The sequence below is a fragment of the Lycorma delicatula genome, chromosome 1 (assembly GCF_047948215.1).
Source record: "Lycorma delicatula isolate Av1 chromosome 1, ASM4794821v1, whole genome shotgun sequence".
NCBI lineage: Eukaryota > Metazoa > Arthropoda > Insecta > Hemiptera > Fulgoridae > Lycorma > Lycorma delicatula.
This window is the reverse complement of record NC_134455.1, coordinates 57,976,866-58,004,644: the sequence shown is the minus strand read 5'-3', so window position 1 is coordinate 58,004,644 and position 27,779 is coordinate 57,976,866. Positions and strand designations below refer to the sequence as shown.

Below are 27,779 nucleotides of genomic sequence, written 5' to 3'. Positions count from 1 at the left end.
ATTCAGTGTGTGAAGAAGAGGGAACTGGTGATAATTTTTGTTCGGTAAGGATTTTGTTAATTTTACTTTCAATGGCATAATAATTTTCTTCGAAATTACTAAGTTCTTCTTCTTCATACTGATCATCGGTGCTCAATGCCCAGATTTCCGATTGGACAGAATTGAAGTCTGACCAACACTCTTCAAGTCGCTTGAACCTTGTCTTTAAATCTGAATGGTAATTAACGTTACTATCGAATGAATCCACGAAGTTTTTAATACGAGTAAGTCGACCCTTTATACAACCCCTTTTAAGTTTTAATTCACAAAGTTTATCACCAAGAGGGGGCTCAACAGAAATATCGTCTAAACCCATATTTAATCAACGGCTTAAACGAGTGCACGGAATTACAACAAATGGAATGTAACAAAAAGAAAATTACTAAAATGATATAGTAGAACAATATATGAAAATACAAAAATGATAACTACAAACGTGCGTAAGTACGTAGATTACAATACATAAACGGGATCAATGGATAAAATAAACAGTGAAAATAAAAATAAGTATTTTTATCAGTAGCATGATTGAACAATTATTCTAAGTATAACCATGAAAGAATTCAATAATAATACCAAACAAAAATAAATGTAAACAAGTGAAATCCTTAATTCAAATTCTTGGAATTAATGTTTGTACATAACATAAAACAAGATCATTAAGAATCTGATAAGCGCAAGAATGAAGAATTCAACGTAAATTAGAATGTGCGTAGGCTTTACCGTATTTTTGATACTTCAAATGTTCATAACGAAACATATAACAAACAAACAATAATACATATAACCTGAAATTCACCTAATGAATGATTTTTACCTTTAAAAACTTGTAAGCGTATTTATAGCAAAAACTGTGCCTTTAACAAAAAAACATCAAATACATACGAACAGTAAAAAACCTATAACTATTTACTTTACATAATAGTGAAATGACAACATACAAAAATAAAAAATATCGGTGTCTAACTGAAAACAACATACAACAAATTCACAACTTTGATTGAAAATACACCAAAATAATAGAATAGCACATAAACATGAAAATCGATAAATTACTTACAAAACATCTTAACCTAAAGAAAACAAAGTTTCCACATAACTATTAATTTCAGTAGAATGAGTATAAAAAGGATACAAATTATCATGAGCGAAACGCCGTTCAAGCAGTTTGCGAACCGTACGTCGGCTGATGATATACCTCAGTGAGTGCGAAATGATGATATCGTAGTACGTAGTCAATGTAGAATGCAGTGGAATGAGCCCCACACAAACAGCATACAAATAATAAAAATTTAAAATACTTTCAGTTTAAGATTTCCCATAAAATAATGATGTTTAAAATAACGATTGAGTGCAACGTTTATTGGTTTAATGTTTTTAAACTAAAGTTCAGTGCATCACCACAATTAATGCATAAATTACGAAATTTTTATAGTTTATAATAATAGTTTAAGCTTACGTTTAACTTTGAAAACTGCCGAATCACTAAAAACGTTTTCACATTCACAAAAGGTTTTCGTAATCAATCACGTCGGGGTCACCATGTTTATAATTTAAAAATGCAGGTGAAATAAGATTCACCACTCGTTTAAGTATACACAAATGTTTTAATAGAACGTTTACAGACATATGTATAAGATTAATATATTACACAGTACTAACATCAAATTAGGTTAGTTTATACGTTTAACGTTTACAGTCCACGGCAGCCAGTCCGCGACTGGCTCTCACTCACCCTTAGTCCCCACCACACTACTACTACTCCAACAGTGATAATGATCTATCTGATTTAATTTTTTTTTTTTAAATATAAATAAACAACTAGATATGAATAAAAATAAGACAAATAGAGAGATAGCAGATGAATTCTGGGAAATTCTGGACCGAACAGTGGCAGAAATCAACACAAAGCACACTAAGATCAAAATAGGGAATTATAATGCCCAACTGGTTAAGGAAAAAAATACCAAGATATTATTGGGAAATGGCCAGCGCACAACAAAACCAAAAAAAACGGAATTCGACTAGTTGAACTATGCAAAATACACGGTATGGCACCCAAATCCACATGTTTCAAAAGATGGCTCAATAAGCTTAAAACCTGGGCAAGCCCCAATCAGAGGATCGGAGAGTTTCAAATAGATCATGTTTGCATGGACAAAAATTTCCATAGAGAAATCCAGAATGTTACGGTACTTAGAGGGATAGATTCTGGTTCAGACCATAAAATAGTCAAAATTAAAATAAATTTGAGACCACACAAAAGACAGAAAATGACACAAAATAAAAGCAGATTTAACCCAAGAAAATTAATAGCCAACGAAGGTTACATGCAAGAAACGGCAAACATAGACAACACATTAGAGCTTAAACAAACCATCAAGAAATTACAACAAATAGTGGAAAAAATAGTTCCACAAACCTCAAATTAAAACATCAGTGGTGGACCGAAGAATGTAACCGTGCAGTCATTGCTAGACACAAAACTTGGGTGAGACATCAAGGAGTGAGGTTTGAAAAATCCTCTCAAGAACTAATCGAGCAAAGAAAGCTTACACAGAAAATTCTTAGGCAGGCCAAACGACAATTCCACAATAACATCACTAGAAAGATCGAGGAAAATTTCCATGGCACTAATTCCAGGGAATACTACAAAACCTTCAAAAGACGATTGCAACATTACCAGGCACCAACGTTAATGCTTAAGAACAAAGAAGGAAAGGTAGCACACAGCAATAGGGAAAATGCCCAAATCCTTGCCAAAGCATTCGAAGAACTTTTAAATCCGGAAGAGCCTGAGGAACTCCTGAGAATTGACACAGACACACCAGTGAAAACAGAGCAATCAAAATTAACTCTGCCTGCTCTAAAAGAGATCGAACAAGCCCTTAAGGAAATGAAAAACTATAAGGCGAGCGGAGAAGACCAAACGGTTGCCGACCATTGGAAATACGCTGCGCCTAACATTTTAGAGATATTGCAAAGGGAACTTACTAAAATTTGGAACAGCGAGAGACTTCCAGACCACTGGTCAACAGCAATCATCCACCCCCTATTCAAGAAAGGCGATAAGATGGATTCAAACAACTATAGAGGGATCTCCCTATTAGATTGTACATACAAGATCTTCTCTAGAATACTTTATAGCCGTATAAAGGAACAACTGGAGAAAGAATTAGGAGAATATCAGGGGGGATTCAGACCCTGGAGAAGTTGTGCAGAACAAATTATCACCTTAAAACTAATTATGGATATGTACAAGTTGCGATGCACAGGCTTAATCATTACATTTGTGGATTTCAAGAAGGCATATGACAGTATCCATATACCATCTATGCTTAGGATTCTGAGGAATTTTGGGCTGCACCCAAAACTGGTGAAAATGTTGGAGCTGACGATGATGGGTACCCGGTCGAAGGTGAAGTTCCGGGGAGAGATATCGGAACCTTTTGACATAAAAACTGGTCTTGGGCAAGGAAACGGATTGCCACCATTACTGTTTAATTGCACATTAGAATACATCATGTGACATTGGTACGAACAAAATCCAGAGAAGGTAAAAATGGAATTAAATTTAACAACGTAAGCCTTAACATACAGATTTTAAAAAAGAAAAAGAAATGAAAAAATATTATACTTACGAGTTGCAAGCTATCAGTTTTTGTTTAAGATCTTCATTTTCCAGCTTAACTTCTGTGAAATCCTTTGATACGTTTTTTAAAACTTTCAATTCTTCTCTAAGGGCATGTGCTAATTGTTCACTATACACAACTTTCTGTTGTATTTCTTTAATTTCTTTCCTTAATTAATATCAATCAACAGAAAATAAAGTAAAAATAATATAAAAACATTTTTCTAAAACAATATTCATACATACAAACTTATAAACTAAATGTTGTTCACTGTATAACAATAAAGTTATTTTGCATTTACATATTTGAGGATTTTAATGTTCAACATCAAATAAAAGGTTCACCAATAATAAAGTAGTAAATAATAGCTTACCTTTTAAGCAAAACACCCAGTACAATTTTCTTTACACAAATCCTAATTATTTCAAGACGTAAAAAGAAAAACAGAAACAAAACTTTAATTTAACATGACATCACAAAACAGCTTTTTACCTTCCATCTAAATTCTATCTTTAAATGAATTTATAGAATACATTATCAATTATTTTGTAGTTATTTTAATTATTATCCTTTTTTATGGTCATAGCAACTAATAGGCAATTAATAAAAAACAAGTTTGGTGAAAATCAGTTTGGTAGTTTGACATAAGGTGATTTAGAGGCCAAGACCAAACACACATACATATAAACATTATCATCCAGAAAATTTCCATCTGGTTTTTTTGGTTCCTTAGATGTCAAAATGTCAAGATCCAGTAAAAATTGCATATGCCCAAATAGGAGCAATTACAAATACTTTCCCTTCCACAGCTATAGTCTCTTTTACAGTGCTATCTAGATGGAAAAGTAATACTCAATTTCACAGAATTAAATTCATAAAAAATCAATGTTCAATTCAGAGATCCCAGGAGTTTAGTAAAATGCAATAGTTTTTAGTAAAATAATTCCTATTTTACTGGTAGTTTTTTTTATTAGTCAACATTTTAAAATCTGAAAAGTAATTACAGTAATTTTATTATAAAATAACAAAAGATAAATATCTTCAAGAATCTACAGTATCACATGCCAGCATATGTGACTTCCTCCAAACACTAGGGGTTTCTGAAAGGCACATTGCATCCTGCTAGGCCGGAAGGCTTTAGCACCGAAAGGACTTCAGGGGATGGACTGAAGGGAAATCACTCCAGGAGACTAGCTATACATGTTATTATAATAAACACCATCACTAAATAATAGATCTATACCCTACTAATTATGATTTATTAATAGCTTGGTTATTTTATACATATTCATAGAATAACCCAGTAATTTTTTTTTTTGTGTTGTTGACATTCAATACTAAAGTTTACTTTTTATTTTCAATAAACTTATTCAGTTCAATTCTTTGTGTGTCCTAGTATGAATGGTATAATTGTTTCCTATTGTAATATGTGGTGTGTTAGTTAATGTTTTGTGTATATTAATGAATTTGTATGTTTTTTGCATTTTTTGTTAGTCTATTTTTTTTGCAATACCAGAATTTAAATCCACAGTTATGAACAAAAAGTTTCATAGTCAAACTCATGAAGTAGTTAATAATGATGTATTGATTTTATGAAGGAAGAAGCTATAAAGTTAGGAAAATTAGAAGTTGACAAAATTTAATATGCATTCAAAAATGTGAAGAATGAATACTTCAGCTTGTGGGATTTCAAGATCACAAGTTCAAAAACTCCAAAAAAAAGGCAGAGGCTCTTCTTAAATTTAAATCACAGTCATGCTCATTCAGCACAACAAAAATGCATAAACAACACTCAAAATCAGTTAGTAGATTAGACAAATTTGATCAAGGTGTTGTAAGAACAGTTAAATGTGTTTTACGAAAAACATAATGAACTGTCTACATTAACTAAATTACATGAAAATTTCAAAAGGTATTCAATTTAAAAGTTTTAGAACTAGACTAGCACTATGCTGAAAGTTAGGGTTTAAGTGATGTAAAACTTATAATAATAGGAAACTTCTGATTGAGAAAGAAGACATCTGGCGGAAGAAGATAGAATATTTAAGAAAATGATTGATTTCACTAAAAAATTCTTTGATTGTTTATTTGGATTAATCTTATATTTTAATGTCCATTCAACGACAAAATCAATGCAATGGTGCTGGAATGTAAGTGCTGATTAATAAAGGTAAAATTAACCAAGGAAAAATATGAATGAAACAGATAAGGATGACTGGAAACTATTCTGCGAACATGTAAAAAAAAATTGGAACAGAGTGTAAGAAGATGGAAACACTAATTGACGAAATGACAGATATATTTATCATACAACTAGACAGTGTTAGTAAACGTGACTGTTCTGATGAAGACAGAGAAGATGGTAAACTTGCACAGGAACTAGACATATAATGCAAATTTCAAGTAACTGTTAATAATAATAGTACGATCAACAATGAAAAAAATAGTACAAAAAAAATTTTTAATTCTAAATATTGTACAAAAAACAATGTAAATAAAAATTGTACATCTAGTTTAGTGTATTTACAGATACAATATATATTCAAGTACTAGTAAAGATTCTTTTTAGTTTAAAATCATAAATTAACCCCATCCCAAAAAAAAGAAATCTTAGGCAACTTTTTTCATCTATCACTATTATTCAACTACAAAAGAATAAATAACCAATGCCAGGGAAGTATTACAACTTTGCTGTATTTATTAAAAGCTGGCAGCTTTTAAAAGGATTTAACTGATAATACTAACAAAATAAACTACATGTATAATTTGGTCATCTAACTGGTGACACATCCAAGCTAAACTTTTCATAGTAGCAAAATCATCTTGGCAACTGCATCAGTTTGTATGGAATGGACAGTGTTTCAGTTTTAAAGGTAAAACTATTGAGTTTTGTAAAGCATGATAATTAAATTATTATTAATCGGTACAAATAAAATATAACATTCAAGTTTTAATACTACTGTAAATTAGTGAGGCAAAAACAATTACATGGGTTGAAAAGATGGTCCCTTTTGCTACACATATGTAATATACAGATGGAATGCAGGTTTGCAACTTGGTACCTTGTAGTTAATTGACTGCAGTGCATAATGCATCAATGTTCTATAACAGAGAACAGTCTGTTACAACACATGTCTAACATGTTGTTCCCAGCACGCAAAAAGCATGGCACTTTTTGCCACACTTTTGACAAAATCTCATCCTGGTTAATTCCTAGATGAAAACATCTATTCTCTTTTGAACTATACACCTACTTGATACATTAACCTATCCCTATCCTCATTAAATAATGTGTGAGCTCTCTTCTAGTTTACTTTCACGCTATATTTAAACTCATTTAAAAAAAAGATTTACCTATACTTAAAGTCTAAAATGATCTACTGCTTTAATGTAGATAATTAATCACATGGTAAGAGTGAATGGAAAAAACAGATGGTTTACCTCAAACCTTTATTCTGCTTTTCAGTTTTCTTCTTTTCTTCAATTAATACTTTAACTTTACTCTCACTCATTTTTAACTGGAATTCTAAGCTGTCTACTCTGTCCTTCAATAAAACTGGATTAGAATCTATATTTGATTGGGCTGAATTATTGAAAAATATACGAATTATGGTTTTATCTGTAGTTTGTTGTCGACACTGAGGACACGATTTTGACCTGCAAGAAACAGTTTTTGTTAGACAAGCAGTAATGTACTGTTAAGTTTTTAAAATTAAAATAAAGATATTGAGTTGTTTTTCATATCAAGTCAGCTGCCATTAATAATGTAAAGAAAAAGTAGCTCACATTATTAAAACAATCTCTACTATATGAAAAAGTGTGTTATAAATTCTAAACATGTAGTTCTTCGAGCTTAATTTTTGTATATGATTTTACAATTTTATATAACTTAATATGGCTTTTCAATAATAGTTGCACAGCTTTACCATCAAGATACATTACTATTTCATTAGTTATATCAAATTTTGTACAACAGTTGTACTTGACTTTTATTTTTTATATCCATTTGAGTAGTTAAGAATCATTTTGATGTTAATTCTTTAGCCCTTTAGATAGGTACAAATGAAAACAATTAACAATTGGTTGATGCAATGAAATTAAATGCACTGAAATGAATAATCTCTTAATAGTAAGTGTGTTGCCTAAAATATAAAACTCACCAAACCAAGTAAATTACTTCTACTTACGATGTCTTTTTTTAATTGATCAAGATAAACTTATTTTTAATGAAATTATCAGTAATGAAGAAATTGAAAAATCTCTGGCAATAGTAAGCCGCATTCACTGTTCGTTGATTGTGGAAAAAATCAAAGCGCAAAACTTCCCTTGAGTCAAAATAATTGTTGCAAGAACAATCTGGATGTAGGTGTGTTTTAGCCTTCACTGGGCAGCCTTCATCCTTCCTTCACCAATCCTTACTCGCCATTTTTGATTACAGAGTATAATGATGAATCCATGTCTCATCATATGTGATGATGTGCCTCAAAAAATTGTTCTCTTCTTGCCGAAATCGATCCAAAAGTCTCTCACAGATCACCAACCTGACTTGTTTTTGATTTTTTGTAACAACCTCAGAATCTATTGAGCACCAATTTTTCTAAAGCCAAGATGATCATTTCAATTCCTCCCCTGAAAGGAGAACACCCACCTCGCAGTGTGTCTGGTTGCTAACCACTACCTCCATTCCAAGTCATGAGTGGCTTAATCGGAGGACATCTTCTTGCGGTCAAACTGATCACATTTCACAGTCATCAGTCGAGTCTCGTGAGATGCCACTGATGCAGATGCCTGGCCAAGTCGGTAAATTCCACCCTAGTCAAGTTTGCCCTCAAAGAAGACATCAGACACCTAACTCTACCATGTAACTCTCAGGAACTAAGCTAAAAGCCTACATGTGGGAGATAAAAGACCCTGCTCCAAACTCTACAAATTCTATCACCTAAACCGTATGTACCCACTTTACAAATGATTGCAATAAAACCTTTATGCCATGACAGCATATTAAATTCAGCCAAAAATTCATGCCATGACGGCATATTATAATTAAATTAGTGATTGGAGTGCTACCAGCAAGAATAATTGTCCCAGAGGACCTCAGGTCCGGTCTGTTCAGGAGCTGGGTATAACCTCTAGTCTCCCACTTGAGGTGTGTCAAACCTCATGAATAAAAAATAAAGCTGACATTGTAACTTGTATTTAACTGTATGACATTGTGTTAGATGTAATATAAGTAATTTTTTTTGGCATTGTAACTTGTATTTAATTGTATGACATTATATTACATTTAACATAAGTAACGTGTTTTTTACTAGTGTTAAGTAGATGTGTATTATTGTTAAGATGTTGAAGTTCTCACGCATGCAATCTGTAACGTAAGAAACTTTGTTGGAAGGGGAAGGTAATTTTTTTTTCTCTCCGGCCGGCTAGTAAGTGTGTGGGAAGGGCACTGACATTCTCACTCTGGACTTGGAAGAAGCAGAATCAAGACATTAAGATTGGCGACCGGGTATGCTGTGAACGGTGAAAGATGAATAACGTAGTGAAGAGTCGAATGCGTATGAAGATGACTTTCTTTTTATGATGTAGCGAGCTACCGGCCGTCATTAAAGGGTGAATCCTAATACAAAAATTATTAATTTTAAGATACATTAAGTCAATAAAATTTCTTTGTTCAAACATTCAAATTTCTTAACGTTGTATTTCAGTTCATTTAAAAAGATCCTTCAAAAACCAAACAATTTCAGCATTTTAGTATTTATGAGACCATTTAAAATTTTCATATTTCATTTTTTTTTGTTGTTCTTGGCATGTCATCGGTGCAGGGTGAAGCGTGGTCAGCCGAGAATGGTGCACACTTCAGATCCAACTTTGAGGAATATTTGGATTTACAGCTAGGTTGATCGCAACCAACATTTACTTATTTGCTCCTTAATAAGTGTGGCCTCCAATTCAACAATACGCCATGCTAAGTCAGTAAATTATACTCGGGAGAATGAAAATCACACTCTCGAGCACGACCCCCTTTGATTCTTGAATCTACTCTAACCAAGGCATGGTGCCAAGCACACCTACCTCTGGCCAATCAAACTGCCCAGGCAACCCGGGATTACTAACTCTAACATAATGCCCTCAGACGCAGTGCAGGTTATGAGGAGAAGTAAGCTAGCCAAAAATTTATTGTGAAATCACAAGAATAGAAACCTCAAGGAAATTAAAAAATCTACCAGGTCTCACACTATTAAATTACAGCACTCAGTCGAAGACTGAGACTGTCGCAACTACAAGCAAATATCCATTTTATTCCGATGTGAAGGTGACCCTACAACCCAAGTCAACAGCAAGAAGTTCCCACAATCATTACCTAACTGTCACCAAAGAAGCAATTTGGCAATACATAAAAACCTAAAACCTACAGCCCTCCACACTGAAGAGCAAATGGATCACAATACAGAAAACTCAGAACCCGCATGACCTGGTAGATCGCCCAGCTTTTTGATGGGCATTGCGAAAAGTAACCCCAAGATTCACAACACCAATTCACCTAACATTACGTACAAACATCAAGCTTCAAAGAAGGATACTAACTATCCAAGGAATGGAAATACAATTCTACCGCATGTAACAGCCAGTCCTTACTATTGACAAAATGTTTTTACACTCTCTGCGCAACCTTTTACAGTTGACACAAGATTGACCCTTGGCTTTCTGCAAACAATTGTCACGCTTGTGAACTTCCTTGCCGTAATGCGTGCAGACTAACACGTACTTGTAGAATTTGGATCTGTGGCCAAAACGACAGCACTTGAAGCACCTTTCTACACCCACATATTCCTTAACCCTACTATTTATTTTTTTTGAAAATCAGAATATAAATAATTAAAATAACCATAAAATTATTTAAATAAAAAAACCAAAAAGAGTATAAACATTTTTTTAAAAACCCGCTCTATGTTAAATCAACATACAACCTACCCTCAGACACAAACTTCTTAGAGATCAGCGTCAAGCTCAAAAATGCCATGATACCACTGGGCATCACACTTACCAGTCTTGAAAAGTAGCCTACAGTCTTTCCTGAATTCAGCATCATCCATTTCACTTTCTGCACCCAAACGAGAGACAGATCTTCCTCATTGGATAGCCACCAGTCAATGTCGTAGACAATGAACCAGGGCCTATGCTTTCGCTTCAAGTCAACCTTGTCCTCGAGATTCTTTACTTCAGGAGACTGAGATGACTTGGACTGTCTCCTTGTCATTCGCAACCACTACCAGACCGTTGCTGGTCTCTTTGATTTCCCTAATTTTTAGTTTTTTCCGAATGCCATGAAGAGCAACCTTTTTTTTATTTTACCTCTGGGTCCGCAGTCAAGCAATTCTTTCTGCAGTGAATGAGATGAATGTTTTGTAGTATGTGTGAAAAATACCATGCCTGACTGGGATTCAAACCCAGGACCTCTGGGTGAAAAGCTGAGACATTACCACTTGCGCCACGGAGGCCGGCATGAAGAGCAACCTGAAAATCCTCTTTGAGTTGCCTGCTAGTCTTAGTAGACCGCTTAGTCTTGATGAAAAGCACTTCGGACTGCTTCAAGGTTTGACTAGTCTCTAGCCCTGCACAACATCAGCGCAATGCTTCGGCTGTTTGGGAGCAGGTGCCGGAACCTGAACTACTTTGACGTGGAGAACAACTTTTCAAAACCATCTGCCAGATCAGAAAGAACGCTCCTAACATGCCTTAGATGTGGTAAGATTCTTCTCCTTGCTCCTGCACTGATGCTGCAGGGACTCTCAATGAAATCCAGATTATCTATACTTTGCTGCACCGCAGCCAACATCGTGACAGAACTGCCAGGTCTGCCCCGCACTGCTTTGAACTCTTCGACCAATGGGTTGCCTCTAACTTCCTGGGTGGATGTCCCTAGCCTTGTGCATGTCCAAGCTTTCACCCTCTAAACTCGAGGAGAACAGGGAAATTTCCGCTTTCCTCTTCCACCCAGGCCTGACTAACAGCTGGTCCTCTAGCATGGCCAGAGTTACCCTAGCCTCGCTACCCTGAGATATAGACATACTTGCTGTCTTCCTCCTACTACAAAAGTTTCGGCAAGCCCACAAATGTGACTACTGTCCGCAGTGAGCCACTAACAGCTGGGGACCTTCTGTATTCACCTGTCACTCTTAGTATCTCTTAGTCACTTCTGGATCAGTTATAAGAGTACAACCACGAATTACTGCCTCGTTCTGAAAAGAACGCAAGTAGGACTTACTTGTAATGTGGACTTACGACCAGAAGTCGTTGCCACCTCTTCGCAGCAGTGAGGTGGATAAGCATCGCAAAAACCTGTGCCTTACACACTGCAAGAGTAGAGCAAACGTTGAGTCTAAAGTTATCGATGCTACACAGCAGTCACAGAATCCAATTAGCTCGCCTTGAAACTATCAGAAGGTACACACGCAACCAAAAGCCAAAACACCCAAAGCAAACAATAAAGCCACAGAATTCTCTGGATGCATCAAAGAGATCACAGAATAGCCAAGGTGACCAGTGATAACTGAGCACTCCCATAGCCGATACCCACTTCTGACACAATTTCTTGAAGTGAAGCAGTGATCACCTTCGATGAGCTCTTGAACGGTAAGAATGTTGTCAGCAGTGAGACTTGACCTTGAGTGTCAATCATGACTTTCATCTTCTATACTTTTTTGCCCATCCTTAAATTGTCTGGCCCATGTATACACTTGGTTCTGGGACAGTAAAGCATCCCCAAACTGTACCTTTAAACAAGTTAAAATTTCTGCGGGTTAACTGGGACAGTTAACCCGCAGAACTGTTAGCATCCCCAAACTGTACCTTTAAACAAGTTAAAATTTCTGCGGGTTAACGTCTTCATTAGTTAAAAACTTTACGATAATACATTGTGCAACAGACAACGGAACATCTAGCTTACTCATGGCTGTACTGATGACAGAATAGAGCGGAAAAGCTAACCAAGTTGGTTCCCCTCTCTGACACATCGAATATTAACCCCCCCCCCACACTACAACATCTGTTTGCTGCACAAAATAGCAAAATTGCTGTTTAAATTTCATTCACTCTCATATAAGAGAGATTTAAAAGAATGATTATACATAAAATTTCAACCATGATTACCCAAACACTAGAAAAAGTATTTTATTTAGGTAAAAATCATGTCAACTGTTGACATGAGGTAATGAATCAAGAATACTCCATAAATGCATAAATTGCAGCCTAATATTACAACCATCACTAGTTTGAGGTAGCAAATCAGTTTTGATTTGGGGCAATAAATAATCTGTTTCTATATTTAGTACTGCTTACCTTTCCTAGCTTCATTCTTTTATCACTTGTTGACATGTTTTGGAATCACTCCTTTGTCAAAATTTACTATACTGGTACATTTAAATTTCTGTTAATCTTTGTATAGTGTTAAATTTGATGTCCTAAATTTGATGTCATGCCTTATCAGGCCTTTTTGTTTATTTGTTATTAATAGTTAATACTTATATTTTTATTTTATTTATCCATTTCCCTATTTCAATAAAATGAGGCTCTTGAAAAGGACATCCACTTGATTGTTCATCTGTTCATTTATGATGATTTCATTGTTATTTAATTTAAAGATTTCTAGATTTTTCTAAAATGTTCATTCTTCTTCCTTTAAAACATTTGTGAATTAATATCATTGATTCTTCCATTTTCATTGGGGTATGTTTTTCTTTTATTAAATGCATTGTTTAATTGGAACGCATTTTTATTGTTTTTTTAAAAGATCTAATGTATTTGTAATATCTTAATTTTAATTTTCTTCCCATCTGTCCAATGTATGTTGTATTGCATTTACATTTTGTTTTGCATATACCATTACTATTGTATACATCTTTTTTTTATGTTATTATTAAAAATCTTTCTTAATGTAGTATTTGTATTTATAGCCATTTCTGTATATATTTACTAAAGAACTGTTTTGGGTAAATTTATTTCCCGGTAAATGTTAATTTACTCCATTTAAAGGTTTTTTTATAGTTTGTTGTTTAATTTCATTTAATTTATTTCTATTTTATTCATTTTTCTAATCATTTTTTTATACAAATTATTTCTGCTATTTGAAAAATAATGTTTAATTCTTTTTTATATGCTGGTTTCTTTAATGGTAATTTATGTAGTCTATCTTTAATGGTAATTTATATATCTAAAAGCCACAAATTTATGCTCCATTGGGTGATTTGAATTGTAAGCTATGATATTATCTCTAAAAGTTTCTTTTCTATATATTTCAAAATCTAGATTACTATTATTTCTTTTTATTGTTACATCAAAAATATTAATAGTTTCATCTTTCTCTTTATCTGCTGTACATGAATCTTATGGTGGAATTTCTTCATTTCTTCCAGAATCTTTTCTTCATTATTATTTATTTCTTTTTTAAATACTAATAGTTATTGGAAGAAGAAAATATACCAGATATCATGAAAAATACAGATGTTTAGAATATATTAGATATGCAGATGAGACTCTATTAGTACAGAGTGATTCAAAGAAACGGGAAATTTTGAAAGTTGTGTTGGTAGCCGTGGGCGATTGGTACCACTTGTTAAGTGGCGCCAGCCTCTCTAACCTAACCTGCCAGTTAGTTGTCATGGATACTTGGAGTGGTGCGCAACGTGCATTTGCTATCAAAGCGTTTTACAAAAACAATGACAGTGTGGAGGGAGCGCGTAGAGAATTTTGCCGTCATTTTAATCTGGGACGGCACGACCGTGTTCCATCAGCACATGCAATTAAAACATGGATATCTAATTTTGAGGAAACTGGTTTGGCAATGAAAAAGAAACCTCCAGGCCGTGAGCGAACCGTCCGTACACCACAGAATGTTCAAGCTTTACAAGATGCTATCACACGAAGTCCACATCGGTCAATCCGTCGTCCCTCAGCATATTTACAATTGCATAGTTCAAGTGTTCGAAGAATGTTAGTGAAGGACTTGCAATTCCATCCATTCAAGTTCCAGATCGTCCAGGAACTGAAACCGAACGATGCAATTGTGTGAGCACAATTCTGTAATGTAATGCTTCAGAAGATAAATGATAACGAAGAGTTTGTTCACGAACTGTGGATGTCAGACGAAGCGCATTTCCACCTCAGTGGATCTGTTAACAAGCAAAATTTCAGATACTGGGCACAAGAAAATCCTACGCAACTACACCAGCGTTCGTTGCACAGCCAGAAAGTGACCGTGTGGTGTACTATGTCATCTTACGGTGTTATAGGCCTTATTTTTTGAGGATGACAACGGTCTTGCGATTACAGTGATGTTGGCGCGTTACGTAGCCATGCTTGAAACCTTTGTTGTGGAACAACAAAAGAGATTTCCACCAATTCTTAACACAGCCTGGTTTCAACAAGATGGAACGTCATATACTGCACGAATATCGATGGCAGCTGTACGCCGATTGTTTGGACGATGCGTCATTTCACGAAATGGTGACATTAGATGGCCTCCCAGATTGCCTGATCTCTCAGCTTGCGATTACTTTTTGTGAGGTCACCTTAAAAGCAAAGTGTTCCAAAGTAGACCTGCTACAACGGAAGAACTGAAGGCAAGGATCCGAGAAGCAATTGCTGAAATTCCAGTTGAGATGTTACGTCAAATCATGAACAATTTAACGAAGAGATTTCGTGAGTGTTTACGTAGAAGAGGAGGTCACCTGCAAGATGTCATCTTTAAAAATAAACTCAAATGTATGTATCCTAAAATGGCAACATTTGTACAATTACATGAAATAAAATTCATTTTCTAAAAAAATTTTTCATTAACGTTATTTAATTTTTTTAAGTTTCCCGTTTCTTTGAATCACCTGTACTTAAAAAATAAATAAATAACTTTAATTAATGTAACACAGCAAAAACAATAAAATATAACAATGAGCTATACAAAAGTAACAAAAGGTAGAATGTATAACTAACAATAAGTAAAAGAAACAGGTTTCAGTTTAATGAAAAAAGGTCTTTACATTTTCAATAAAAGCAAGCCAAGAATTTATTAAGGAAATTATAAAGTTTATATTTTGCATTTTTTTTTTTTTTTTTTATTTCATATGTAATGTTAAAATCACTGGTCAACATGATTTTTATACCATAAGCACCAATAAGTGTAGTTAATGCATTTTTTATCCTGTTTTCAATTATGTATTCAGAATTTCTCCATCACCCACAATATTTTTAATTTAATTTTTTTAAATATTTTAAAACATTTTTTCATCCATTTGTCCATTGTCAAGTAAAAGCTCCTACAGCATTGTAAATATGATGGAACCAAATGAGCTAACTCAAAGGGTAGCACTGCTATTGTTGTGAAGGTTCAGATGTGTATATACACGTACAAATGTGATCTAGTGTAGCATACATTTACCAGAACGATGCCAGTTGAGAGAAAGTAGTGAACCAGTAAACACATCATTGCAAATGCTTTGTGTGTTTGAATTATTGTGTATTACATATTTACAACTTTATTTCTTTTAATTAGTCATTAGTTACAAAATACCTAATGTTTGTTTATATCATCCTAACAATTTTTTTTATGTATGTGGTGAAGTGATGCTCAAGTCCTAAAGGCAAAACCGTACTCCATTAATAAAAAAGTGTTATGAACTTTATTTTGGATGTAAAGTCAGGGACCAAACAAGGGCCTGGGCCCCACATATCTGTTGTTTATCGTGTTCTAAAGCTTCTCATTGCATGAAAAAATGGCACATGCCATTTGCTATCCCTATGATTTGGAGGAACCCAAAGATCACTCTTCTGACTGTTATTTCTGAACAAACATTAAAGGGATTACATTAAAATTAAAACATACAATGGTGAACCCTACAACCTACAATGAGACCAGTTCTACACTACGAAGAATTGCCCATACTAAAGCCTCAAGAACATCTTACATTAGATGAAGAGAACTCAGAGTCTGATGGAAGTAAGGAAGAAAAAGAAACAAATTCTGGTGATACAACTTTTGAACAAAGCAGTTCATATGAGCCTCATTTACAGGGTCAAGAAAATCTTAACTATCTCATACAAGATTTAAAATTATCCAAAAAACAGTCTGAAATGCTTGCTTCCTGGCTAAAAGGTTGGAATCTTCTTCAAAAAAATACAAAGATATGTACTTATCATAATTGTCATTCTGAATTTAAAGACTATTTTTCTGAAGAAAATGGTTTAGTGTTTTGTACTGACATTTCTTCTCTTATGGAGACACTTTGTAATGAACATAACCCCAACCTGCTTGTTATGCTTGTTCATGGATTCCTCTACAGTTTGCTTAAAAGCTGTGCTTCTGCATAATAGCAATAAATTCCCATCAGTACTTGTGGCTAACTCTGCTAGTATGAAAGAAACATATGAAAACTTTAAATTTATATTGGAAAAGCTTCCATATACAAAAAATATTATGAATGGAATATTTGTGGTGATTTGAAGGTAATTGCACTTATTCTTGGTCTGCAGCTTGGTTACACAAAGTATTGTTTGTGTGAATGGGATGGTAGGGACAGAAAGAATCATTTCATTAGAAAAGAATGAGTGATTCCCATTTAGGCGAATCACTCATTCCTGAACAAAAAATGTGAAACATGACCCATTGTGTAATCCTAAAAATATGTATCTACCTCCACTACATATCAAACTAATATTAATGAAAAATTTCATCAAGGCCAAGAAAAATACTCTTGGTTTCATGTACTTAAAACAGAAGTTTCCTAAAATTACTGATGCAAAAATTAAAGAAGGAATATTTATGGGTCCACAAATATGATCACTAATGCAAGAAGAAAAGTATGAGGAACTATTGAATCCGCTGGAGAGAGCAACTTGGCAAGCATTCAAAAATGTTACTCAGAGGTTTTGGGAAATCGAAAGGCAGAAAATTACCGTGATATTGTCAACGATCTTATAAAAATTTGTACACTTCCTGAACTCGCACCTAGATTTTTACTTGGAAAATCTTGCTGCACTGAACGAGGAGCATAAAGAACACTTTCATCAGGAGATTTCAGTTATGGAAAAGAAGTATCCAAATGGAATCCTAATATGCTGGCTGATTATTGTTGGATAATCAAGAGGGATGTTCCACAGGCGAAATAAAGCAGAAAATCATCATTTCTACTTTGTAGGTGAATCAAATGTTTGAATATTGTGTAGTTAAGAATGCAGAAAGTATTAAAATGTATGAAGTTATAAATGCCTGTCTCTTAGAAACCTTGGTGGTGGGGAAAAACCGATTTCATATTTGAATTCAGGAGAAAAAATACTATCAGAATCCACATTTTTCTTTCTGAAACAAAAGAAAAATTCTTCATGTTCGCATACCAAATTTTTATTTTTCATTGACCTAATAAGTCTGAACTTCATCTCCACTAGTTGGATAGAAAATCAGGGCATCAGAAGAACTAAATTCATTAAAAAACTGTTTATATTTAAAGTTTATCTTACAGTACCTAGCTCCCAAACCTTTGCAGGATCCTTAGGACTTCATCTCTAAGCTAACCAATGGTATTCATCAATCATTAAATTCCGGATCAGATAATCCAATATTACCATCAAGAGCATGATATAAACACTGAGTTTGGTTTATTCAATGATAATGAAAAAAACAAAAAACAGAGAGGTAGAAAGGCAATTAATGAATGGAATCAAGAAAAAAGACTACAACACATGGAAAGGAATATGTTATAAAAACAAAAAAAATTGTTAGTAAAAAACAGTTTTTTATTAAATGACTATAAATGACTAAAAAGACTATGTTACTTAAAATACTATACATGTCCTCTGAAATGTAATCAAAAAATAAATATTGAAACTAGCAACAGATTTTCAATACCTTTTATAATTTAATCCTAGAATGACTATTCAATTTTTTTTTTTGTAATAATTACGAAAATTATGGAAAAAAGTGTTATACTATTAATGAAACACAATTAGAAAATGCAACTCAATATTATTATTTAAAAATTTATGAGAGTGGACAAATAAGTATGTAAAACAACATTTCAAATGACTTTACAAGTTTTGACTGGTAGGATTGATCATGTATTGAAACATTCTCAAGTTAGTGGAATAGCATGTTCTGATCACCATTCACTGCCAAATAAAATAGTGAACAGAAGCTTGAATTTGCTATTCAATTCATTAAGAGCTTCCCAAATTACAGATCACAATCTATGAGGACTCAGAATCTCAATAAGATTTACTTTACTCCAAGATTATGCTTGGCTAAGATGTATAGGCTGTACAAAATGCATTACATTGATAACATGTAAGAACCTTTATAAATCAAATTTGGAAATATATTTTTAAAAATTGAATGTTACTTTTCATTTTCCCTGAAAAGATACCTAGTTCGCACTTGTCAGTTTTAAATGTCAAATTAATGGTTCAGATGATGAATAAAAAATCAATCTCAATATTCACACAATATTCATCATATGAATGTGGAAATTTGTTAAAACAGAAAAAAAATTCAAAAGAATTAAGAAAATGAGAGTAAAACTAGTGCTTTCTAATTTAATTAGGGCACTGCCAGTACCTCTTCTAACTACAGGATTTTTATACTACAAGCAACAACTGTGGACCTATTGTTTGGAATGTCATGATTCTAAACAGCAAAACAGTTTTATGTACATCTGGAATGAAATACAACCTTCCAAAGGCTCTTGTGAAATAGCATCTTGCCTTCTGAAATACTTTAATACAATTAAACCACAGGAAAAAGTTATTTGTTGGGGTGATGCCTGTGGAGGGTAGAAAAGAAATACTTTTTTTAATACTGTTCAAATAGGGTTAAAAAATATTGCAACAAATCTAGGTTTTAACACTAAAGAGATCAAGAACAACTTTTTTGTTTCCAGTTATTCTTATAAAAATGACAGCAATAAAGACTCTGGCATGATAGACAGAGTGAAACTAAACCAAACTGTATAATTGCTAATGTACTGGTTGGAAACTATTGAACAAGCAAAACTGAAAATCCTTTTCACTATTATGATATGAAACTGGATGATTTTAAGAATACTAAAAGTTTACATCGTATTGTGAATTGTAAAGTTGTGGTAAATGGAAGCAAGATTGAATGGTTAAAAATACAGAAGCTTCATGTTCAAAAAGATCAGCCATTTTCAATAGAAGTATAGTCCTGAAGAGTCTGAACAATAGAGAGAACTGTTAATTAAAAAAACTGTTAAAAGAAGATCAAAGAACCTGGGTGTTCTACTCAGAATATTTGGAAAATAACAAACTGTCAACAGCAAAGGTAAGAGAGCAAAATAATAAAGCCTTTTATTTATTATTTTGTATTAACACAGATTATAATTTGAAGTTGGCAAGAAAAATAATAAAACTTTTTTCAGACCTAACAAGGATTGTCTTCTTTATACGTAACAGGTGAAAAATCTGCGAAGTTTGCTAGAATATATTCATACAATGAAATTCATGATGCTGAAGATATTGAAGATGAAAAAATGTGAAGTAGAAAAAGCATAATAGTTTTAAAAGTATAAAGTATTAAAAAAAATATTTGCTGTCTTAATTTTCTGTTTTATATTTTAACTTGAGTTTAATTCTGTTATTCCAGAAAAATTAATATTAATATATTAATATTTCTTTTACTGTTATAACATTAAATAGTATTATTGAATAATTGAATCGATTAGAATTGAAACATCACATCTCTGTATAAGTTAATTTTTCACCAGCTAAAAATACTTTCCATTCTCCACAATGAAAAATTTCATGGTAACCAAACTGCAAACACAGATACCACTCAATTCAGTATATAAAAGTAAAAAACTAATTAAAAATTTTCCCTAAAAAATTTAGAAGAAACTTTGATTGATATGTGATGTGGCAATTCTAAAGAAAATTTGTGTTATTAGGAAAAATTAAGCTGGTTGCAGTAAATGACTAATTTCATTTTATTCACTGCTCTTTCACACTTACATTATTTATTAATAAATTTCAAAAAATACAATTAAAACTAATTTTCCTTACATAATTTAATATAAAAAATATATTATTTATCAAACTGCTAATCTTCATCACTATCTTCATTATCTTTTTCAGTTATATCCCACACCAGTATTGATTCATAAAATGTATTATCATCAATAATATATTGTTGCACTTTAGATATATCCAACAATTTTTTTGAGTTAATCAGATTCATTGACCCCTTTATTTTTAAATAGTTCACTTATTAGTTCTTGGTTTAATCTTCTGTGACTATTAAGTAGATTTCCTACGAAAGCTACCTGTTGTAATGGGTACCACGATTCAACTTCCAGAAAATTTCAACATATCTTCGCATTTCACATATCCCAGACCTCAAAACCACCGTCAGCTCAAAGGTTTAAATATACATTAATATATATATTTATATTTCACTTTCTTGTGAACTGCCATAATTTTGCACCAATCACTTTCAAATTTTTCCGTAAAAATAACTTGTTCCTACATCTGTCGAATTCATTAACGGCCAAAATTGGACCAGGAAATGGGTGGGGCTTTTTAAAAAAAAACAACAAAATATCACTACAACTTTCTAATTAAGTAAAATATTGAATTCATTTAAACTTCCTACTATTTTTTGGATAAGGGCCTAAAACTTATCTAAGTAAAGTTTTTTGATATCACAACCAAGGGATGACCAAAATATTGCTGGAATTGTAAAAAGACGGGGCTTGTCGTATGGTATACATGTGAAACTTTTTTCACTTGCAACCATTGTTGTATTGAGTAAATTTGAAGTTTTTTTTAAAACTTTCAGGAGGAAATCTTTTTTATCCCCCTACTTGGCACTGGTGAAATCTACCTCCGCCTTCCAGCAAAAGGGATTTTTTTTTAATTGCATTAGAATTATACTGGCTAGTTCAGTGTTTCCTTGTTATATATTTAATATTTTTCTATCTTTTAGTTGGCATTATAAAAGTATTTCTACAAAAACCAAAGGTCAATTTAATTGATAAAATTTTCAACAAGCAAGCTAATTATTAATAATGCACTTAAATTTACAGAAGAGGCAGCAAAGAAAGCATTAATTCCTGTGAATAAAATATGTGAATGTGCATTACATAAATCAGTTCAAACAATATAGAAAGATTAGATAAAATCTAAAATCATTTATGAACTAAACAACCCAAAAAACAAACACACCAAATAAAAAAAACAAACACCAAATAAGCGTCATAAATGTAAAAAACTAGAAATCAATGATTATGATATAAATGTGTTGTAGGAATTATAAAAATAGCTTGTTAATAGGTCTGGTAAAAGAAAAGTAGCTTCCTTTAGCAAAATTTTTAGTTATTTCAAAAAGAAACAATAAAATTTAAAGGTAATATAAGAAGTTAAAAGTAATTTAAAGGATATGTAAAGAGTTATATAAGGAGTGATGTATTTTATGTAAGGAGTTGTTGATAATGTAAGTCATACTGAACGAAATTGGGTTTAAACAGAAGAATATTAGAAATTTAAAAAAAAAATTTGGTGGAAAACTTGGGACACCCAAGAAAAGAAGTTAACTTATTTAAGAAAAAGTAGTAGATAACAAGAAGATGGACAACCAATTTTATTAATATAGATAAATCCTATGTATTTTTTTAACAAAGCACAACAGAATAACACCACAAAGGCAGACATGACATCACGGTTGCAGAAAAATAAAATATCATTCAACGAGATGATAAAATCAGGCTTGAAAAAACTGAGAGATGTATTTAACACTTGCAAAAATTCTTGAAGCTTTCATCAAATGCAAAACAAAATCTAATGCAAATAACGTTAATAATCCTTACTGAGCAACATACTGACATGCTTACAGTTCAACAATCTTGAAGACAAATCTGAGGCAGATTATGATTTCAATATTACTATTGATTCCTCTCTTTGAAGGAGTTGTGACATTTATATAATTTTAAAACAACTTCACAAGAGAAAGAAACTTACATGAACAAGTATGTGTGTGTATATATTAAGTGTGCATAATATAAATATCCGGATGATTTCAACAAATATAAATCACTCTACTATTGAGTGTACAGAGGATGTATGTTAATTTGTTGTTTTTTTTCTACCTCTTCCCCAGTCTTTCTTATAAATATGACATATTCAAAGCACCATATTCAAAGCAAAAATAGTCACTGCTGCATTCTCTAAGAGCTGACATTCACAACACAGCCACTCCCTGTGGTCAAGAGAATGAAAGCATCACTTGCAGAGCTGAATATCATCTGCACTTCAGCAGACTTGGCATGCTGAAATGCAACAATACATTCAGATCAGTGAAGAAAGCAATGGGAAACCTCTTTACTTTTTTGACTAAGCTTATTAATAAGCATGTGATGCTTATTAATCTTAGAAATGACTATGTTATTTTTGAGAGTAACTTGTAACTTCCACAGGTTGGCCACAATTGTTATAGTTATGGCATATAATACAAAAATACAGTGCGATCATTTTATCATGCACATCATGATACTACACATTATAATTCCACTATGGACTATAATACAGTTTCATTTTATTTGATTCTTGGAATGTACCTATGCACAATGTCTTACAGCAAGTGTTGGAAATGTCCAACATTTTCCTCAAGGGAGATCTGAACCCTTCGCACCATATTTTTTGACACCCTTCATAATACATCAGGGTTAATATAATTCATCTATGCAGTAATGGCTCGCTCCAGTTCTTGTAGAGTATGTAGGTTTGCTCGACATATACATAATTTCAAAAAACCCCAGAGAAAGAAGTCTGGTGATGATAGTCAGGGGAACAAGGGGGCCATAAACCTTCTGAGATCATGCAATAACCAAACATTTTGCCCAAAAATTCTATGGTATTTTGGATGTATGGTACGTTGCCCTGTCTTGTTGCAGGTTGACTATTAGTGTTCACCAGGCAAGAAGAGCTACAAATAGCATAATTATATTCTGGTATGCCAGAATGTCAAGTTTTATAAAAAAAAAAAATCAGGCGCACTATCCATCATCACACACCAAACCTTAAGCATTTGTGAGTGCATCACCAATTCATGTAAGATACATGGATTTTGTGTTGAACAATATTTGTTGTTCTGAGTACTGATGTAACTGCTAAGGGGAAAATATGCCTCATCACTAAAAAACACATTATCCAGTATGCCACTCCCATTACTTTCCACCTGGTTGAAACTTTTCCTTGGATCTCAAGTAATGCACATAACTCTTCCATTTTTTCCTTCTGTCAATACAGAAGCATGCCTATTCTTCTTCTTGTAAGCATCACTCCAGTCATGTCATTGTTGAGTTGTTTGGCACACATGCACCTGAAAATCTAATACAAAATTGTTCTTTAACATAGTCATATGACTTGCTTCAAAAGTAAACCTCAACAATAAACACCTGTTGTGCTACTGAAAATGGCATGATTATTCACAAGGAACATGCCACACCACATCACAAATTCTGTAACCACAAAGACCATGAGCACTATATGCACAAAAACGATTTGGGTTTTGGGACACAAACGTAGGAAAGACTTTCTGCCTGTTCCCTTGACCTGGTATGATGTAATTTCAGATATGATTGTTTGAGACTTAATTAGGATCTATTTTCTTTTCTTTTCTTTAGTTTTTAATGATAGTAGTACACCAATGTGTATGTCGCTCACATCGGTGGCATCCTAACTGAGGCAAAAACAAGGCTGAGAAATGCCTTTTTCCAAGGTTTTGAAGATGACCTCTGGCAAAGCCCATAAGGGTTAGGCATGCAGGGGTGGCGTGGTGACCAAAACTGCCACATGGAAGGTGTCTTCCCCTACAGGATCAGGATGCATACTGTACACTGATGCCACCTACCAGTAGGTTAGCTAACTACATGGCCAATACTTTTTCCCTGGTAAGGGGAGGAATCCCATTTACGGCCAGAATGTTGGACTTGCTAACAGGTTCTGCAAGATCTTGTTTATGTGTGTAAGTATACTGGTGTCCTACCAACTAAACCTCCATTTCACCAACTCCTCTCCTGGGGCCTGACTCGCAATTAAGCAAAACACAGCCCTGGGAATTGCCTTCAAGCATGCTTTTGTACCTTGCCTCTTACCCCAGAGCAGGTTCACAAGGCCCAGCTACGCCATCCCTAGTCCCCCAGCCCAGAAGCCGGGACTGTCTTAACAGTACAGAAGAAGAGTGAATCCCCATGCCTCATCATCATTGACCATCCAGGCAAGCCTGGACAAACGAAAACTCCACAAGAAGCTGTCCGTCACCCCTTCACCACCCAATCTTTCTGTCTCAGGACTGAGGTTATGAACCCCGAGACTGCAGTAAACGTAGCCAACACTTAAACAAGCATAAACTAACTTTCAAAAATTGCTAAAACGTGGTTATTCAATGTCTGAGCTCAAGACAAATGATGTACATGATAAAGTGATCCACTGTGTAAATTAATTTTCTAATCCAACAATCCCAAATAAATAAGAGTTTCTTCATTGTGAATGAAATAATAAACAAAATAAATCAACATTAAATATTATATCAATACCTTTTAAACCATTCTGTTATACAACCATAATGAAACAGGTGACCACATTTTGTTGAATAAACACTCTCATCAGGTTTCAATCCCGTGAATGTATCGCCACAGATTACACAAGAAATGTTCATTATACTACGGAAAATCTGCAATTCAAAACAATCCATTAACAACCTATTACTTCAAGAAACAAACAAAACAGTTTATATTATATAGTGGTAGAAAACTTTATAGTAGAATTAGGTTTCCATACATTTCTCACAAGTTGATTTCATTATATTCAATTCTTTAAACTTTAAATCTAATTCATATATAGATAACTGATTTTGCGGTTACTGTAAAATTAAAGTTCCAGAATGTCTAATAAAGATTAAACTAAAAAATACAGCTGCTTAATGTTTCTTTTAAAGGTTTATAGGAGGAATTAGTAGTTTTAATAGTTCATATTTTTTTTTTGTCTTCAGTCATTTGACTCGTTTGATGCAGCTCTCCAAGATTCCCTGTCTAGTGCTAGTCATTTCATTTCAGTATACCCTCTACATCCTACATCCCTAACAATTTGTTTTACATATTCCAAACGTGGCCTGCCTACAGTTCATAAGTAAATTAATAATATCAATTTTAATAAGACAGTTTATTAATACATAATAGACAAATGATATTTTATACATGTATGTGAACATTCAGAATATGTTTTTTTCTCATAAAGTATTTGTTTGCAAACAGTATAACTTGGTAAGAGCACTATAATCATATCTAGTTTGCACAGATGTCACTTAATAACACGATAGGAGGTGTCAGTTGTTGTCCAGCAGCCAATGTGTATGTTAATGTAAAGAGTGCTTATCTCATTTTTATTTTATGGATAATGACAGAATGAATTAAAAAACATTCCAACATCAAAAAGTTATTCTTTGCTTAAAACTTGCTGATACTCAAAACGAAGCAATTTGTAAGATTAAGCATGCTTTTGGGAACAAATCTACTGGGAGAGGGGAGTTATACAAATTAAGACCAGTATAACCATTGTCAAAATAGCCAAAGTTCAGTTGAAAGTGAGAAGTATACCGACAGGTCATCAACAATCCAAACTCCAAATGTCATTAACAATGAACACAGTTAGATAATGTAAAATCATCGGCTATCTGACTGAGAGATTGCAAATAACAGTAGAATTAGTGATAGTTCTATAAACATAATTTTATCACATAACTGGACACAGAGTGACTGTAAAATTTGGTGCTAAAGCTACTTTCCCTTGAACACAAAGAGATTCATTTAGACTCGGCAGAGAACACCAACAGGTGCACCAATGGTGATCTTAACTTATTACGACTATAATAACTGGAATTAAAGCCTGGGTGCAAGTATAATCCAGAAACCAAAGTTCAGTTGTCATGGTAGAAGAAACCATTTCTTCCATTGCCAAATAAATCAAGACAAATTTTTTGTGATCCTATAGGATTTTCCTACTACTGAAGTTGAGCATTATGAAAATGACCAAACTGTCAATAAAAAGTACTATCTAGAGACTTTGTAATTACATTATCTTTGTGGTTGAGTTCAGCATTGTTGCACTCAAGGGGCAACTGCATCATGACCATGCATCATGATTAATCCAGGACTTCATAATCAAACATGAAATTCCTCAGATTCATCAGGATCCTTTTGATTTCTGGTTGTTCCCCAAACTGAAGATGACTGAAAGGGTCTCGATTTGTCAGCCAGTTGGACATGAGCAACTGACAGTGTAAGACTACAATGTTAAGTGGAATACTTTGAAGGAAACTAGTACATACTTTATTTCACAACCTAGGTCAAATACTTTCTGAACATACCTCATATATATATATATATATATATATATATATATATATGAAAGTCTGGGTGTGTGTGTGGGCGCGCACAGGAAAATGCTATTACTGCTGGTTTGCTAGGCCTGACACAGCTGCAATGTAAGTGTAGATGTACCAGTAAGCATATAGTCTGCAACAGACTCAGGTCAACCACTCCTGAAGTAAATGGTTAATTGAAACTGAACCCCAAAGAACACTAGGATCCACTAACAAGCATTCAAATCTATATAAAAGCAACTGCCTTTACAAGGACTTTGAATCTTAGAACTCTTTACTTTAAAAATCAGCTAATTTTGCAAGTACAAGTTTAACCACTAAACTAACCTGGTGGGTTTTATATTATATATATAATTTTTTTTTATAAATATCTTGGAGAAATGCTACACACTTTTTTTTTAATTTTTATTACAATAAACTGGATAAAATAGTAGGTAAATAATTTTTGACCTCCCCTGACAGAAGCTATTTTTCAAACATTGACCTTGTGTTAGAAATGTCAAACAGAACTATTGAGCGCTTAAATATACTAAGATAGAAGGAGATATCTTTTAATCAGAATCAAGCAATAAATAGAACACTATGATATCATATCATTGCACTGATAAATATCATAAATTTAATTTATATCAAACACTTCATTAGAAATATTTAGCAAATAATTTTAAAGACTTACA

At 33.3% G+C, this 27,779-nt stretch overlaps 1 protein-coding gene across 2 annotated transcripts in view; it reads right to left on the bottom strand.

Moving 5' to 3' along the window:
• The window catches only part of LOC142318663 (E3 ubiquitin-protein ligase trul-1-like), an 84,996-nt gene that overhangs the window by 45,862 nt on the left and 11,355 nt on the right, over positions 1 to 27,779 (bottom strand). The window contains exons 2-4 of one of the 2 annotated variants that reach the window (XM_075355126.1): positions 25,259 to 25,395; positions 7,113 to 7,328; positions 3,681 to 3,839 (exon numbers count right to left, since the gene is read on the bottom strand). In XM_075355126.1, the coding sequence (XP_075211241.1) occupies positions 3,681 to 3,839; positions 7,113 to 7,328; positions 25,259 to 25,380 (497 nt within the window). In that variant the 5' untranslated portion in view covers positions 25,381 to 25,395. Of the gene's footprint in view, positions 1 to 3,680; positions 3,840 to 7,112; positions 7,329 to 13,010; positions 13,141 to 25,258; positions 25,396 to 27,779 lie in introns of those variants that run through there. The other variant, XM_075355127.1, reaches the window with a different exon arrangement.